The 14882-nt window shown below is 43.8% G+C and overlaps 1 protein-coding gene across 11 annotated transcripts in view; it reads right to left on the bottom strand.

Moving 5' to 3' along the window:
• Positions 1–2059: 2059 nt before the first annotated feature.
• Positions 2060–14882, bottom strand: part of LOC147606660 (uncharacterized) — a 29904-nt gene continuing 17081 nt past the window's right edge. For all 11 annotated transcript variants that reach the window (XM_086791883.1, XM_086791887.1, XM_086791890.1 and 8 more), the window contains exons 14-16: positions 6686–6743; positions 3399–3681; positions 2060–3144 (exon numbers count right to left, since the gene is read on the bottom strand). In XM_086791883.1, coding sequence (XP_086648009.1) covers positions 2492–3144; positions 3399–3681; positions 6686–6743 — 994 coding nt within the window. In that variant the 3' untranslated portion in view covers positions 2060–2491. The remainder of the gene's footprint in view (positions 3145–3398; positions 3682–6685; positions 6744–14882) is intronic.

Genomic DNA, 14882 nt, shown 5'->3' with positions numbered 1-14882 from the left:
CAAGGAGTCATGGTCGATACACCAAAGGGTCATACATTCAAGATATGAAGCAATAGTGTCCAAAGCTACAACTTGGACGAGCGCCCGTAATGGTGTGACGGAGTATTTATGGCAATTCCCGCTTCAAGAGCGTGTGATAGAAAGTTAGGATGAAGTCCTAAGTGATGTACTTCATGGATATATTACAAGAGTAGTCATTGTAATGGCATTAGGCCTCTTATGAGCCTAAAGTGCCCGGCCGACCATAGTTTAAGTGTGAACACTTAGAGCCATGTATATAAGTGAATTTCTTTCATAATACAACATACTTTCCCATTGTGCAATTGAGTCTTGCTCTTGCTAATCTCTCTCCCTAATGCATGCTAGTGAGAGTGTGTGAGTGAAGTGAGGTGAGAGAAGGGACGAGGACCCGTAGTGCAACGCGACGGTGTGACAACGCTCGCGGGAGACGTGGTGGAATTGCTTCTCAAAGAGTTGTAGAGCTTGGAGACCTCAAGGGTTACGAGCTCGGCCATTAGAAAGATCTTCACGACAGTTGCGGTTCGCCAGGGAATCTCTTTTTGGATGTGTTTCAAGGAGGGTTAGGGTGAGCCTTAACAACCCAACATATCTTGGTATGTGGCCAAATGATTGAGAGAGCACTTCGATTGATATGGCACCATGCCAAATAAGCTATATATGTGTGATGATGCACCCATATCTAACTGTGCTAAGAACATAGAGAAGTTTTTTTGAGACACATGGTCCTTGGGTTGTAGGGGATGCCTAAATAACTTTCTTGGTGTGAGGGCAAACCACTTTCAAGAGCAACGACATCATTACCATTGAAAGTGGTTTGGACGAGAGATCTGAGGATGTTCACTCCCTTACAGAGATTGCGCGAGTTCCCACACAAACTTGCTCTTTCCACCAAAGAAAAGAAACCTATAGACTACGAGAACCTTCAAAGATAGCGCAAGCTCCCGCACAAACTTGCTCTTTCCACCAAAGAAAAGAAACCTATAGATTACAAGACCCTTCCAAAGAAACTGAAGGAGTACCCTGACCCCGTGTTAGAAAAAGAGAGAACGAATGAAGTCCAAGAGATTGTGTAGAAGGTGCAAGCTAAACTAGAGCCAATGCTAGAGATGTGCTTTTGAGTCTTCTAAAGCACATCTCAATCAAAAGCCGGATAGGTCCAACTTCAGATTAGTTGCATTGATAGTCACGCTGATTTTTTCCTCTTTTAAATTCACACCTTTCTAAAAGTCACGGTTGCATATAGCAAGCTTTAAGAGTCTCTTGCCCAAAGAATCTTGATAATGGCTAACAGTTTGCTTCAAGAGTCTCTCACCCAAACTGATACTAGCGATGAATGGTGTTTGAGAGTGGACTATAATGTGTGTATCAACTAAGCATTGAAATGCCAATAATGCAAGAGGAACAGACTTTACTAATGAATGCTCCTACTTACCCATCCAAGGTTAACAATTGACTACCTATAGGTTCCTCTTGATTCATTCTTCAAAGAAAAAATTAATGGGTATTTATCAACATCTTAAGCTATATTTTAATACCCACCATTTTCTTGGGGAAACCCTATATAGCTTACCTATGTGGATGTAGAGAGCCTGTATGAGGTCACAGATTGAAGGAGACACCTTGATATCTATTATATAGAGGACATGTACCTGAGATGCAGTGTCCTCCCTTTCCTTTAGCCAGGTACATGTTTCAACTAGATGTTCTGTTTTTCTACTAGACTGTTTTCTTTTCCATGATACAGTTATTCATGGAAGTATTGTATCACTTTCGGTCTCATAGACCCTTTGGTCTTGTGTTTACATCTCTCTCTCTCTCTGTCTCTCTCTCTCTCTCCCTCTCTCTCCCTCTCTGTGTCTTAAAAGAACAGCCATTTACTCTATTATTGATTGCAAGTCAGAGCGACCAGAGAGCTGCCACTGGTTAGTAAACATGCAAATTTGAGAATTCCAACACAGTCAACTACTGTTCAGTTCAACTAAGTGAAATACAATTTATTCTGGGGGTGAGAACTCACAAATGTGTAAAGCTTCAAGAATAACAAAATACATCTTATGAATAACTAGAAATGAACTGGCATCAAGCCCTGAACAAATGGATCAGAAACTCACAAATGTGTAAAGCTTCAAGAATGAAAGGGTACAACATGGTACGAATAACTAGAAATAAATGGACATCAAGCCCCGAACAAATGGATCAGTTTGAAAACTCTTTAAGCAGGTGCATGCGTGCTTCCATTTTAAGGGTCTAAAGGATTTGGCTACTTCGTACATACAGGCACTTGCTTGATGGACTTGAGGATTTGTTACAAAGGAACGTCTGGTATCCACACACCACACTCCCTGTTTATGGTGGCTCCTCCTAAGAGTTCCAATACAGCTGCTACAATACATTGTTCCAAGTCCATAGCAGTATCTGCTTCTTTACTACATCCGTATAACCCAGACAGTCCTTGGTATCAAACACTCCACTACATCATCATTGCTAGATCTGCCAAGTCATCCATGGGAACATCAAGGCCCATGAAATCTCCTCCAGCATCAGGTAGCCCTGGATCCTCAAAGTCCAACCACGAACCTAGATCTTGACCTTGTCCTCCAATATCACCGTTTCCTACAAGGTCATCCATGCTGGGAATCTGCAAGTGTGTAAGGTCAAGTGTTGCTTCACCTTCTAGTTGTGCTTCCACACCACCAAGACCCACTGTCGTAGTTTCCTGTTTGGCCCTCATGCCAGGCTTTTCTGACAACTCAGAAGGTTTACCCAATAACCCATTTACAGCCTTCAATAATGGTGCAGTCTTTTGCCTGGGTTTTGTTTTGGTCTTCCTCTCACCTTTGGTTGTGCCGAGACCCTGCCGCCCGCCCCCTTTATTATTACCAATATCCCTTTCCCTCTCACTCCTCTTGCCCTTTGTTCCACAAAGAACGCTGCCAACACTACCGTTACCACCCACATCTTCAAGAAGAACCTCCCTTTCTTTAAACCGGGTGCACCACACGTCATCTTTGTCTCCCGTTCGTTCTGAAGGGGTGCCAGCAGCCACTTGATCAGTCTCATAAGAATCCTTGTCAACCTTCTCTGCACCAGATGCATGGCATATCCATCTAGGTCCTGCTGAGGCTACTTATTCCACAACCATCAATTAAAGAGGGGTTACATGCGAGTGAAGTTACATCAAACACACCAATCCCTCAAGATAGCATACCGGTTTAATGAAACATGCATAAAATGAGAGAGAAAGAAATACAATTATACCGGTTTAATGAAACATGCATAAAATGAGAGAGAAAGAAATACAATTATATTAACCTTTACAAAATACCAAAGGGTCTATATGAGACCGAGAGAGAGAGAGAGAGAGAGAGAGAGAGAACCTGGCAATTTCAGCTCCAACGAACCCATCATAGACAGCCCAACTGAGTTGATGCCAACCCGCACTTCATTACTGTTTGTCAATGCTTTTTCTTCTCCGTCTTTTGAGAAAGCACACAAAAGACTTTCCCGTAGGCCAGCATCTGTAAAACAACTCTCGCCAGTCTCTACAAAGTGTTTCCACCTTGCTAGACTCCTCTTTGCTACTGTCAAAGCAGCAGCTCGCCCAGCCTTAGATGCTGCACTCTTACTCCCCGTAACCCCTAATAGACCTCCTCGGCAACCCTGCGAATAAGAATCAAAAAAGTAAGATAACCGTAAATCCAAGAAAGGAGATTACCTGGCATTTTCAAAAGCATCCTTCTGAAAAAGAAGCTTTGGCCAACTTGCTAGAAAAGGGGTCTCTCCTCTCAGTTCGGTCAGTGGGACCCCAGGGTCTAATGCAGCATGGATCGTTACATGTAATCTATTTGGTGGATTCCGCTAAGGGGGGATGCATAATTAGGGAATCTAGAGAGGGAGCCAATCTGAAGAGGAAACGCCTAGGGGGCACTAATTTATGCATTTAAGTTATAAGGGCCGATATGTAATTAGGGAATCCCGTAGAAACGGGAACTACAGCATGGATTATCTTTTGGGACAAATTAAAGCCTCTAGCCAGAGGCAGCCATCAAAGGTTCTGCCCTCTTCCATCCTCTCTGGAGTTTGGACTCCACAGACAATCTCTCGCAAAACTCATGGACACATATAAGGCTGTGACAACAAAGGCAATCATCCTTGTTTTTCAGCTTCTAATAACTTCGGACTCTCTTCCGAAATGCCCACACATTTTAAAAGAAATATCCTTGGTACTCCTAACTGCAATGTCTGCACAAATAACCTCAAAGAAGGCCAGCAGACAGATTATGATGATAGCATACTTTCTCGGCGTCATATGTAGACACTCTACGAGCACTTACTGTTGTTGCTTCTGTCACAGGTATCTACAGGGTGGTATCTACATGGAGCTCTTCAAGTATCAATATATCCCCTCGGAAACCTAGAATTTCAGCCTTAATGCACATGTATTGAAATCCCCTCTAATAGTCCTCTCTCTTTGGAAACCTAGAATTTCCACCTACATTTCTAATGTGCGTATTGAGATCCCCTGATAGTCGTATCTCTCCTTGGGTCTATATCTGTGTGTAACAAGTATGGTATAAAGACCCCATCTCATGTGGCCAAGGTTTGGGAGTGTGAGGAGTTTCTATAGGATCTACATATGCATCTCTAAAGGGTTTCTTGTGTAAACGTATCGTCATAAATAGTGCATCTTCATTACTCAGTACTATTGATATCCTCATGGATGGTGAGTCTGCAGAGGATACCAAATCTGTAACTCACGGTGCCCAAGGGACTAGGGCCTTTGACACACTTGTTGATACCATCAATGAATATTAAAACATTTAAACATGGCCAAAGCCTTAACACATATCCATCATCACTTTGCATAAAACATAAAAGCTGGACAAAACATCCACAAATGCTAAAAAATGGAGCTTGCACATGTGACACCGCATAGAGGCCGGAATGGGCCGACCCCCCCTTGGAGTATTTTACTACCCAAGGAGAATAATATCATGTACAAGCTTTGAGGGTCTTACTCTCCCCACAAGAGATGCCGGATTATCCATATACAAATGCCATAACACAGCCCAACACGAGGCAACCAAGCTGGAACACAGGTTGTAGAAATGCCGAGCCAACAATATAATCCATATACCTCCGTGTGTGTACTGATTCTTCCCCAAAAACCACGGGTCTTCATGCAATAGAGCTGGTACAACAGGTTCAGCTCTCCATTCAGCCGATACAGCAAGTACAGTGGTTGGTACAATAAGTACAATGGCTGGTACAGCAGGTACAATGGCTGGTACAACAGGTACAAGGGCTGGTATAGCCAGTACATTGGCTGGTACAGTAGGTACAATGGCTGAACATCATAATAAAATGATTAAATACCTTGTCTTCAGTATTTCTTCGTGATGGAAGCCTTCAAAATAGTCCCCAATAGCCAGTATACTTCATGGGCAACCTTCAAGAGAGAGTAGCCATCATTAGGGTAGCCTGTAACGGTGGTAGAGGCTAGTGTGCAGCAAGAAAGCCTCCTCCAAATGAAGAGAGGACTCCAATTTATAGATTTGGGCCTCCCATGAGCTAAAATGGCAAGAGAAGGCTATAATGACAAGTGGAGAGCCACACATTAGCTGAAGTGACAAGTGTGAGACCACTTGTCTCACTTTGATCCACTTTCTTGCCACATGTCCCAATCTAAGAGATGGGTTCTCCCATAATCTTTACCTCTAATAATATCCCAACTAGTACACATTCTGTCATTGGCATTTTGCCAACCCTTGGTATCTGCTCAATTCCAGATGTAATGACGTAAACAGAATTTCCATCGGTTGTCTCACTTTGATCCACTTTCTTGCCACATGTCCCAATCTAAGAGATGGGTTCTCCCATAATCTTTACCTCTAAAAATATCCCAACTAGTAGACATTCTGTCATTGGCATTTGGCCAACTCTTGGTATCTGCTCAATTCCAGATGTAATGACGCAAACAGAACTTCCATCGGAGTCCGGCCAAAAATGGCAACTCTCCTAAATTTTAGGAGTGTGATCCTTTGTATCCTAGGATAATCCCCCCATTCCCAAAGCTTGTACTTTCCAAATATTTAGACGTCCTGGAGTCCACCAGACCCCTTTCATACTGGGAAATGCCCTGGCTGGTGACAAATCCTTCACAGAAAATACAATGGAATCTTATTCTAATCTCAAAGTCGGCTCGGCATCCTAAAATCGCATGCTCCTCTGTCTCTATCTCACAGATCATATAGTTTACAATTTGCCTCGTATCCCATCTATAATACAAAATACCACAAGGGTCTAAGACCAACATACATGCACACATTTAAAGGGGCAATGAGATAACTATACTTTTGAAAGTAGTTAGGATTAAGTGCATACTTCCTGCACTTTTTAAAGAATGAAGCAATTTGGAGAGTGGAAGAGATTGATTTTTTTTGCATGTTAATTCTCCAAACGTGAAAGTCAACCATTGACTACAGCACAAAAAAACTTATCCTACGTCTATTTTTGCAAAGCAATATTAGCACACAATATCATGCTCTGCATGGTGTTGTACACCAAAACAAGCTTAAGAAAACAATTCGGTAAGGCTGAGCAAGCTTTTTCATGCACTCGTGTGTGCGTACACATGCAAATTGATAAAAGGAAATGCTTATACCAAACGTTTGTTGAATGCGATCTCTATAAGTTTTATCGTAGCCAATCGCTCACGCTCCCTACATAGCAACACAGCAAGCCCATAAAATTTGTCAGTTTGACTTTCTTTTCATAGACACCATACTTCAACGTAATTAGAAAAAACACAAGAAAGAGCATACTCGAAAATTCCAAACCCCCAAAAAAAAAAAGCTTAAAACTTTTTTGAAGGGGAAACAAAAAACAAATAGAACATAAAAACCGAAACAAGCTGATAGCAAAGGACTACTTACACTGTCACTATAAAGTGCCCAATTGGCATGAAAGAGCCTCTCGGTGAAACATGCTAACTATGCGAAAGCATAATGAACAATCATTAACGCTAAGCAACAAAGATTAACACTAATCACATGTGCAAATCTAACACAGAATTAGAGAGAATGAGAAGAGAGAGACCCTTTACCTAATCTACTCCTACTGTATATTACTAAATGAATGAGTAATTACAATGATTGGCAAAGATCCAAATCAGATCTGAGCCCTCGGACTATGCATTAATCAATGCTAATTGTCCTCTTCTGTGAAAAGGTTGATTTGGAGGTGTACTTTGCTGATCCGAATGTTGTGATTCCATGCCCTTGGTCTTGGCTCTGCAACCTTTGTCTTTAAATTCTTAAAAACGATTCATGACCTGCATTTAAATAGGGATTTTGATAGTGATTCATATTCAGGTCAGCCAGCCCTTTTAAGGCCATAAAAAGTCATCAAAAATGTCATAAAATGTGTTCATATTGTACCCAATACTTGTCCCAACCATTGGTGCATGTCTTGGGCACTTCTAGGCACCTATACTATATAGGGTTGTCAAAACAACTCCAAGTTGCCCATATACGGCCTCTAATTTGCCCTTAAGGTGGCTGCAAGGAATAATCACATCTATGTGGCACCAGATTAAGGTGTGCACATGGCATAACTAGAACAAACCATGCACCTTTGCTCCTTTTCTAACTTGGCGCATTCGTAGGCTTCTCTTTGGCACTTACCATTGTTGCCTTCACTAGGACTATTGGCTCTTCTTTTGGCTCCTTTGCCAATGGATGCTCTTCCGAAACTGAGGTCATCGAAAACTCCTCCATCATTGTGGAAACTTTTAAAACACTTGTCTCATCCTCCTCCATGTTGGATTCGGTGAGACATACCTGAATTGTTGGTGTTGCCTGTCATGTGCAATTGCACGCGCTATGTCCTTGAACGGCAACAAGATAAAGAACCAGATTCTCGAGCATTGGTTGTTGTGGTGGGCAAGGAAAGACTAGTGGAGAACAAGGGAGAGCTATCGGCCAGTGCATGCAAGATCTAGGACCAATCGCCTACAGCAACTCAAGGAATATTTGTACAGGACCTGGCCGACCAATAGTCAGCCTGTCCACTAGCATTTTCCAAGTCCTATTTGTAGCATGCGCCAAGCTAGGACCGTGTGAAACAACGAAGCCTTTCTTTAAACCTGCGTTTAGTGAGTCTTTAGCAATCCTTTAAAACAGCATACATGAATCTGAAAGAGATGTAGTAGAGACGACATCAGACAGGGTCCCAAATTACCCATTGAAGAGTATTTGCTTTATTTCTTCTTCTGGAGAACTGTATACAAGCTCAACTGTGTCCACAAGACTGAGTGGACAAACTGACTGACTAACCGCCAAACGCAAGGACAAAGTGACCAAACGCTGGGCAGAACTTTGCATAAGCTTTAGGCGACTTTGAAGCTATCTTCGAGAGAAATACATCGGCCATAGACTGAGGGTAGGTGTGCTGAATACTCTTCAAGAGACTGTGAGCTTCTTTGCCTTGGGCTGAGAGCACAAGTATGGCTGTAAGTATGCACAGGCAAGAGCCTAAGCATACATGCTTGTTGTTTGATGATAATCTCTGATCTGTACCTGCCTATTTTGGGGCTGAACAGACCTTGCCTTTTTATATGTCCACCTGATGCAAGTCGGCTGCCCCTTACTGCCTGTAGCCAGTACTAAATGCCACGCCTGACATAAAATGTCTAGTTGGCTGCAGCAACTGTTCATGACTAGCATAAAATGCTAGTCAGCCACCTGAAGGCTGGTCGGGTGGCTGCCAGACCTGGCCGACTGGGCCCAAGTCCACAAGGGCCTGGCCGACTACTCAATAGCCTCCAAAAGGCTTGTCAGCTGAGCTTAGAGGGTGGCTAGGGGGTTGGCTACCACCTTGCAAGGCTAGCCCACCTTGGGGGCTGCCTTGGGGCTGGCCCCTTCTATATGAAGTGCAACTACATGCTTCTAATGCATCTACTGCTATGGCTGACATCTACATGCTCCTGAATGATGAACACTTGCTGAATTCTCCACAGTGGGTTAAGAGGACTGACCTGACACCTAAGGCTGGGAGACTGACCTGCGTAGCTCGTGCTTGACATGTCCCAGACTGGGCTCACAAAGGGGTCATGGCATACGACAAATATATCCTAAAAGGTACTACTTCTGTACATGATTCTTGCACTGTTGATGAGCCAGTTTGTCACCATGTACCACAGTGCATGGGTGCGCGTGACATTCCCTCCTACTTAGCTTGACGACAAGTTCATGGCTTCGAGATAGTCCGCCAATAACTGTGGATACTCCAAAAAGAATTCTTCATCTAGCCAAACGGCTTCATGGGCCCCTCGATCTTTGAACTTTGCATAAAATTGGCGAAGACGTCATCCATAACCATGCTTCTAGCAATGTAGAAGGATCTGCTCAGGCTCTATCACCTTTGCTTCATCAACCATTTCTGGTTGCTGCTCTTCTCGAACATTCTGTAATGAAGGTCCAATATAAGGCTTTAATCAAGAGACGTGGAAGACGCTGTGCATCATCCAACTGTCTGGCAATCTGAGTCGCATGGCGACTATGATGGGCTCCTACTCATGGATCCCCTGGCACCTATGGATACCATTACAGCCCAGCTGGCATCATTCCTACACATGGCTGCATTACAGAGCTTCCCACATCGTGTCCACTCAAGAGAGCCTGCGAGATCTGGGACTATGCCCCATAACAGATGGTATGATGACGAGTGCAGAGCCCTATACTCACGACTCTGCATACAGAGAGCCTTGGGAGCCATCACAAAGCAGGAATCGAGGAGAGAGATGAGGAGACTTACTCGCCGCAAAAGGCGGGCCTTCGCAGAGATACAGGAGCTAGAGATCTTCCATTTCTTCATGAGTAGAGATAGCCCTATCTCATGGCGGCACTTTAGAGAGCCCCGGACACCGACACCCATTGCAGACCCACAGACATGGCACACATATGCAGAGGGCCTATACCACGCCCTACCTCAGCCACAGGAGCCTCGACCTACCACAACTAGCTTCTTTACCCACTCGATGGTAAAGGAAGCTATCCGTCGCCTACAGCATGGACGGGCCGCCGACCATAGGGTGAGCATCTCATATATGCAGTAGATTCTTTGGCTCCTTTTCTTGCACCTGTTTAACAGGGCACTAGCAGAGGGTTTGCCTGCGGAGTGGACAATGCACACCATTGTGCCGATCCACAAAACAGGGGATATGCTCGATCCGAGCACTACAGGAGGCTCGATCCGAGCAACTACAGGACGGTTATGGTTGGCCACGTGTTGGCCAAACTCTATGGTGCAGTGTTGGAGCAAGAGCTTAGCTTATATGCTGAGCGAGCAGGTTTACGCTCATCAGGGCAGGCAGGCTTCAGGAGAGCTTTCTCTACCACTGACCATGTATTCACTTTGAGATGTATGATTGATCAGGCCAGAGTGAGGAAGAGAAAGCTCTATTGCTGCTTTGTGGATTTCCGCAAGGCATTTGACACATTACCACGAGAGAGGCTCTTTCAGCGCCTGGAGTCTCTTGGCATACCAGCAGATATGACATGGGGCATCTATGCATTATATGAGCAGGTTTTTGGGTGAGTCAGATGCCCAAGTGGTATGTCCGAGACTATTGCTAGCACCATTGGTGTGAAGCAAGGATGCCCACTTTTTCCCACGCTATTTGGGTTATACATTGATGAGGTGGCTGACTTCATTACACGGGGAGGCGGAGATGGAGCTGATCTAGCAGGTACCTCAATACATATTATGCTTTATGCTGATGATATTGTATTAGTGTTTGAGTCTCCAGAGGTCTACAGCAGCATCTACATGCACTCGATGATTTCTGCACACAGAGGGGTCTTACTGTGAACCTTGGGAAAACCAAGGTTATGGTCTTTCATACATCGAGACAGGGCAGGAGTCAGCTGACATTCACTCTCGCACGACGCCAGGTGGAGGTGGTGACATCATGCGTGTAGCTAGGGGTTACCTTCTCTGCAGCAGCCACGCGCTTCACCATGGGTTCAGCAGCCAGAGCTAGATTGACACGGGGATATGCAGCATTGGCTATGCTAGAGAGGCAGTGCCACCAGGCGCATTTTCAGGAGCCCCGGACGAAAGGGTGGCTATTTGACACATTAGTCACACCGGCACTGATGTATGGAGCAACGGTATGGGCGCCAGGCCTTGCTACCCATTGGTGGACACAGATAGAGAGACCACAAGCCCTCATGATGGCACGCATGATACGCAGCAAACCGTCAGTACCTCATGACATTATCCAAGCAAAGTTTGTTGTGCCTCCTATGATGGTAGAGGCCATATTCCAGACTATATGCCTGCTAGATAGATTCAGAGAGATCCCACAGGACAGACTGTCATACAAAGCTTTTGAGGCATCTAGACAGCTGGCTGAGGCAGGAGACACAGGATCATGGTATGCACAGGTCACACATTGGTTCTCACAGCATGGCCTAGACATGGATCATCTACCACCATTCCAGTATGACAGGGATGTACCACATATCCGTCTCTCTCATAGTGAGAGGAACAGAGTATTGAGACAGGACCTATGGCAGCTCTATACACGATAGACATGGATATCGCCTACACAGCCTCTTCCACCGAAGATGCTATACTACAGAGATCACTTCATGAGTATCACTGATGATGGATTTATAGAGAGGCTAGATACATGGAGGGCTTTTTACCACACGGCTCCCGAGTAGCTATTGGTCAGCTTAGAGTCTCATCACATCGATTGGAGATCGAGACTGGCAGAGCAGCACGGAGTGAGGAGCATTATGTATGCAGATGCAGAGCATATACAGCCATCAAAGAGAGATATCCCATTTTATTCAAAGAGCCACATTTCCTACGCCAGATCTTTGAGACAGCAAACCAGCGCATACTGGGGAGATCCATTCCAGACATACAGCGTCACAGAGAGACATCATTACAGGCTCAGACAGCTCCAGTGGGGAGACGACATACACACATTACTACATTTTTTCAAAGATCCATCCCACTCCCAGCCCCTACACAGCAGGGAATTACTCTCCAGAGAGCAAAGAAACTCAGAGCCCGTAGGAGACAGAGGACACCTGGCTTTCGGACACCATGCCTATACCAGAGAGAGATGAAAGAGATCAGAGCTCAGTTTCACAGAGGGTGCGGAGCGACTGGCTCGCTTTTCAGAGCAGACCCAAGCATGTTCTTCAGGGAGCTGTGGACACCCCCTTCATTGATGTATACCATTTTATACCCCCAATATGGTACAGGATGGAGCTAGTTAGGTTGCATATCATGATTGTATACTCCATGCATATAGCTTTGCATTCTCCTAGTAGTAGAGCTCCATCCCCTCCCCCACTCATTGTACTTATTGCACACCCAGATTCAGCTTTTTAGTTCAGTACTTTTTCATTTTGTTGGGATGACAGAGGATACCCCACACAGGTACACTGATTTGTCTCATAGGCCGAGTTCGGTCTTTTGGAAGACGTTAATAAAATCTTTCTTTCTTTCTTTCTTTCTTTCTCTCCTTTTCTCTCTCTTTCCTTGTCTATGCTTCCACATGTGCATACTCCAACAATGCTTACTATCCTCCTCTGTGAAAACGTTGATTTGGTGGTGTACATGGCCGATCCAAATGTCATGGTTGCATGTCCTTGGTCTTGGGTGGCCAAAACCTCTGTCTCTGAATGGCTACAAATGATTCATGATCTTCCTTTATATAGGGATTTTGATAGCAAGTCATATTTAGGTCAACCAGCCCTTTTGGGTCATAAAACCTTAACAATCATCAAAAATGTCATACAATGTGTGCATATTGTGGCCAATACTTATCCCAACCATTGGTGCATGTCCTAGGCACCTCCGGGCACCTATAGGGCTACCAAAACTGCTTCAAACTGCCGATATAGAGCCTCTAACTTTGCACATTAGGCAGCTACAAAGAATAATCATGTCTATGTGGCACCGGATCAAGGTATGCATGTGACATTAGGGATCGTGGTGGGCTGCTCAGTGCTCACACTAGACAACTGAATTTCTCTAAATCCCTTTCCCATAGATCACGAGGACTACCACAGCCCACTGCGATGTTTGCCCTGGCTCAGAATGCTCCCAAGGCAAGGGGACCTTCAGCATGTACCAGCACATGTCCACTCATGAAGCAATTACAATAGTGAGAAAGAACCTAAGAAGCAGACCAATGTGTGGCCTTGACTCCCCAAACGCAATGCGGGGTGTCCTTCTCACCATAAGAGATTTTATGATCTACTTTGCACCCTAGAAGTATGGCTTCTCAATGGACACAAGAAAACCCTTTGGAGACATTGCTTTTTCAATCACTCGTTTTCCTAAGAAATTAGGGATGGCTGGAACTAAGTGTTGGATTTAATGCTTATGTGTTGTCGTGTAACTTTAGCATGTGTTACTAATGTGAATGTGTTTGAATGGACAACCTTGTGTAGGTTGGTGAGATTGACGGGCTTTGTGCTCGTAAGCCGGAATGGTTGGGATGTGATGGTGGTGATATGGTGTGAGTAATTACCGAGAAGGGTTTTCTCAGCCACACATTGGATGACGGTTGTTTTCTCGAGAAAGAGGCACTGATCTGATGTGTTTGATCACCTTTGGGGTCATTGGGGATGCCCATGGCTTAGAGAAAACTGGACTTCAGCACGGGTTAGTACTCATGATTGATGTCGGTGTTAGTAGTTGTGAGCTGCTAACATTGTGTGATGGGTGAACAACTGGTATAGTTGGAGAGAGTGTGAGCATGTGTTGCTCATTAGCCAGGGTGAATATGGCATGAATATAAGACAATGGATCGAGATGGTTGATATCTTAACAACAATATCCGGCTTTTGGTATGACGAGTATGCTTCTTATCTACTATTATTATTTTTTTGAAAAAAAAAAGAAATATATTTAACACCATGCATACTTTGTTGTTGATGGTTTTGATAGGACTTTCCAAACACACTTTAATGGTAATGTATGATCTAATGTACCATGTGCATAACCCTGCTGGTTTGTTGGACTTTTCTTTTGTCAAATTTCTAGGTCAGCTTTTGCAGCTACGCAACTGAGGCCAATTGCTTTCTTAACCGAGAGGACTGTTATGTGAGTGAACTTTCTTGAGAATTTAATTATATTTATTCAATAAAAATTCTAGATAGAGATAAGAGTATATGAGAAAATAAATTTATGATAAAAGTAGCATCTTTATGATAGAGATCTCAAAAAGTAGGTTGGTTTTTACATACGGTGAAATTTGGCGAAATGGACCGCGTTGAGTTGTAGACCAGGCCTATTCCCGTAATTTTAAGTACCAACTCGACTATATTCTGGCGAAAAACTAGAGAGATACAGTGGCTGCAAATTGCACGCTTGTACTTGTATACAAGGAGCCAAGACAGGTTGAGCTAGGCAAACATCTACAAGGAGTATTAGTTCTCTTATTGTTTTCCATATATGGTTTAATTATTTCATGAGTGAGAGAGAGAGAGAGAGAGAGAGATTAAACATGGCTTGTAAGAATTACAGGTTCCGTGGATGAAGCTCTCTTTTCTTTCTATCTTCTCTGATGAGAAGATGTATGATTGTATCAAATTACTTCATACCTTAATAAATCATTGAAATACTCATATGTGAGACCACGTGTCTTACAGAAATACTCATATGTGAGACCACGGGTCTTGCATATAGGGGGGGCAAATTGAACCCAATGCTCTTGTCTTGTGTTCATAAATATTTTTCCGTTTAAGTTTTTTGTTTAATTCTTCTTCTAAGGTTGATGTATTAACTTGTAGTTAACTTATTTAAAGTAATTTGTAAAATTTGTTGAA

Source organism: Cibotium barometz, chromosome 57 (assembly GCF_041138505.1).
Source record: "Cibotium barometz isolate CiBa-2024 chromosome 57, ASM4113850v1, whole genome shotgun sequence".
NCBI classification, from domain to species: domain Eukaryota; kingdom Viridiplantae; phylum Streptophyta; class Polypodiopsida; order Cyatheales; family Cibotiaceae; genus Cibotium; species Cibotium barometz.
Note: the sequence above shows the minus strand (reverse complement) of the source record. Positions and strands in the feature narration are given on the sequence as shown.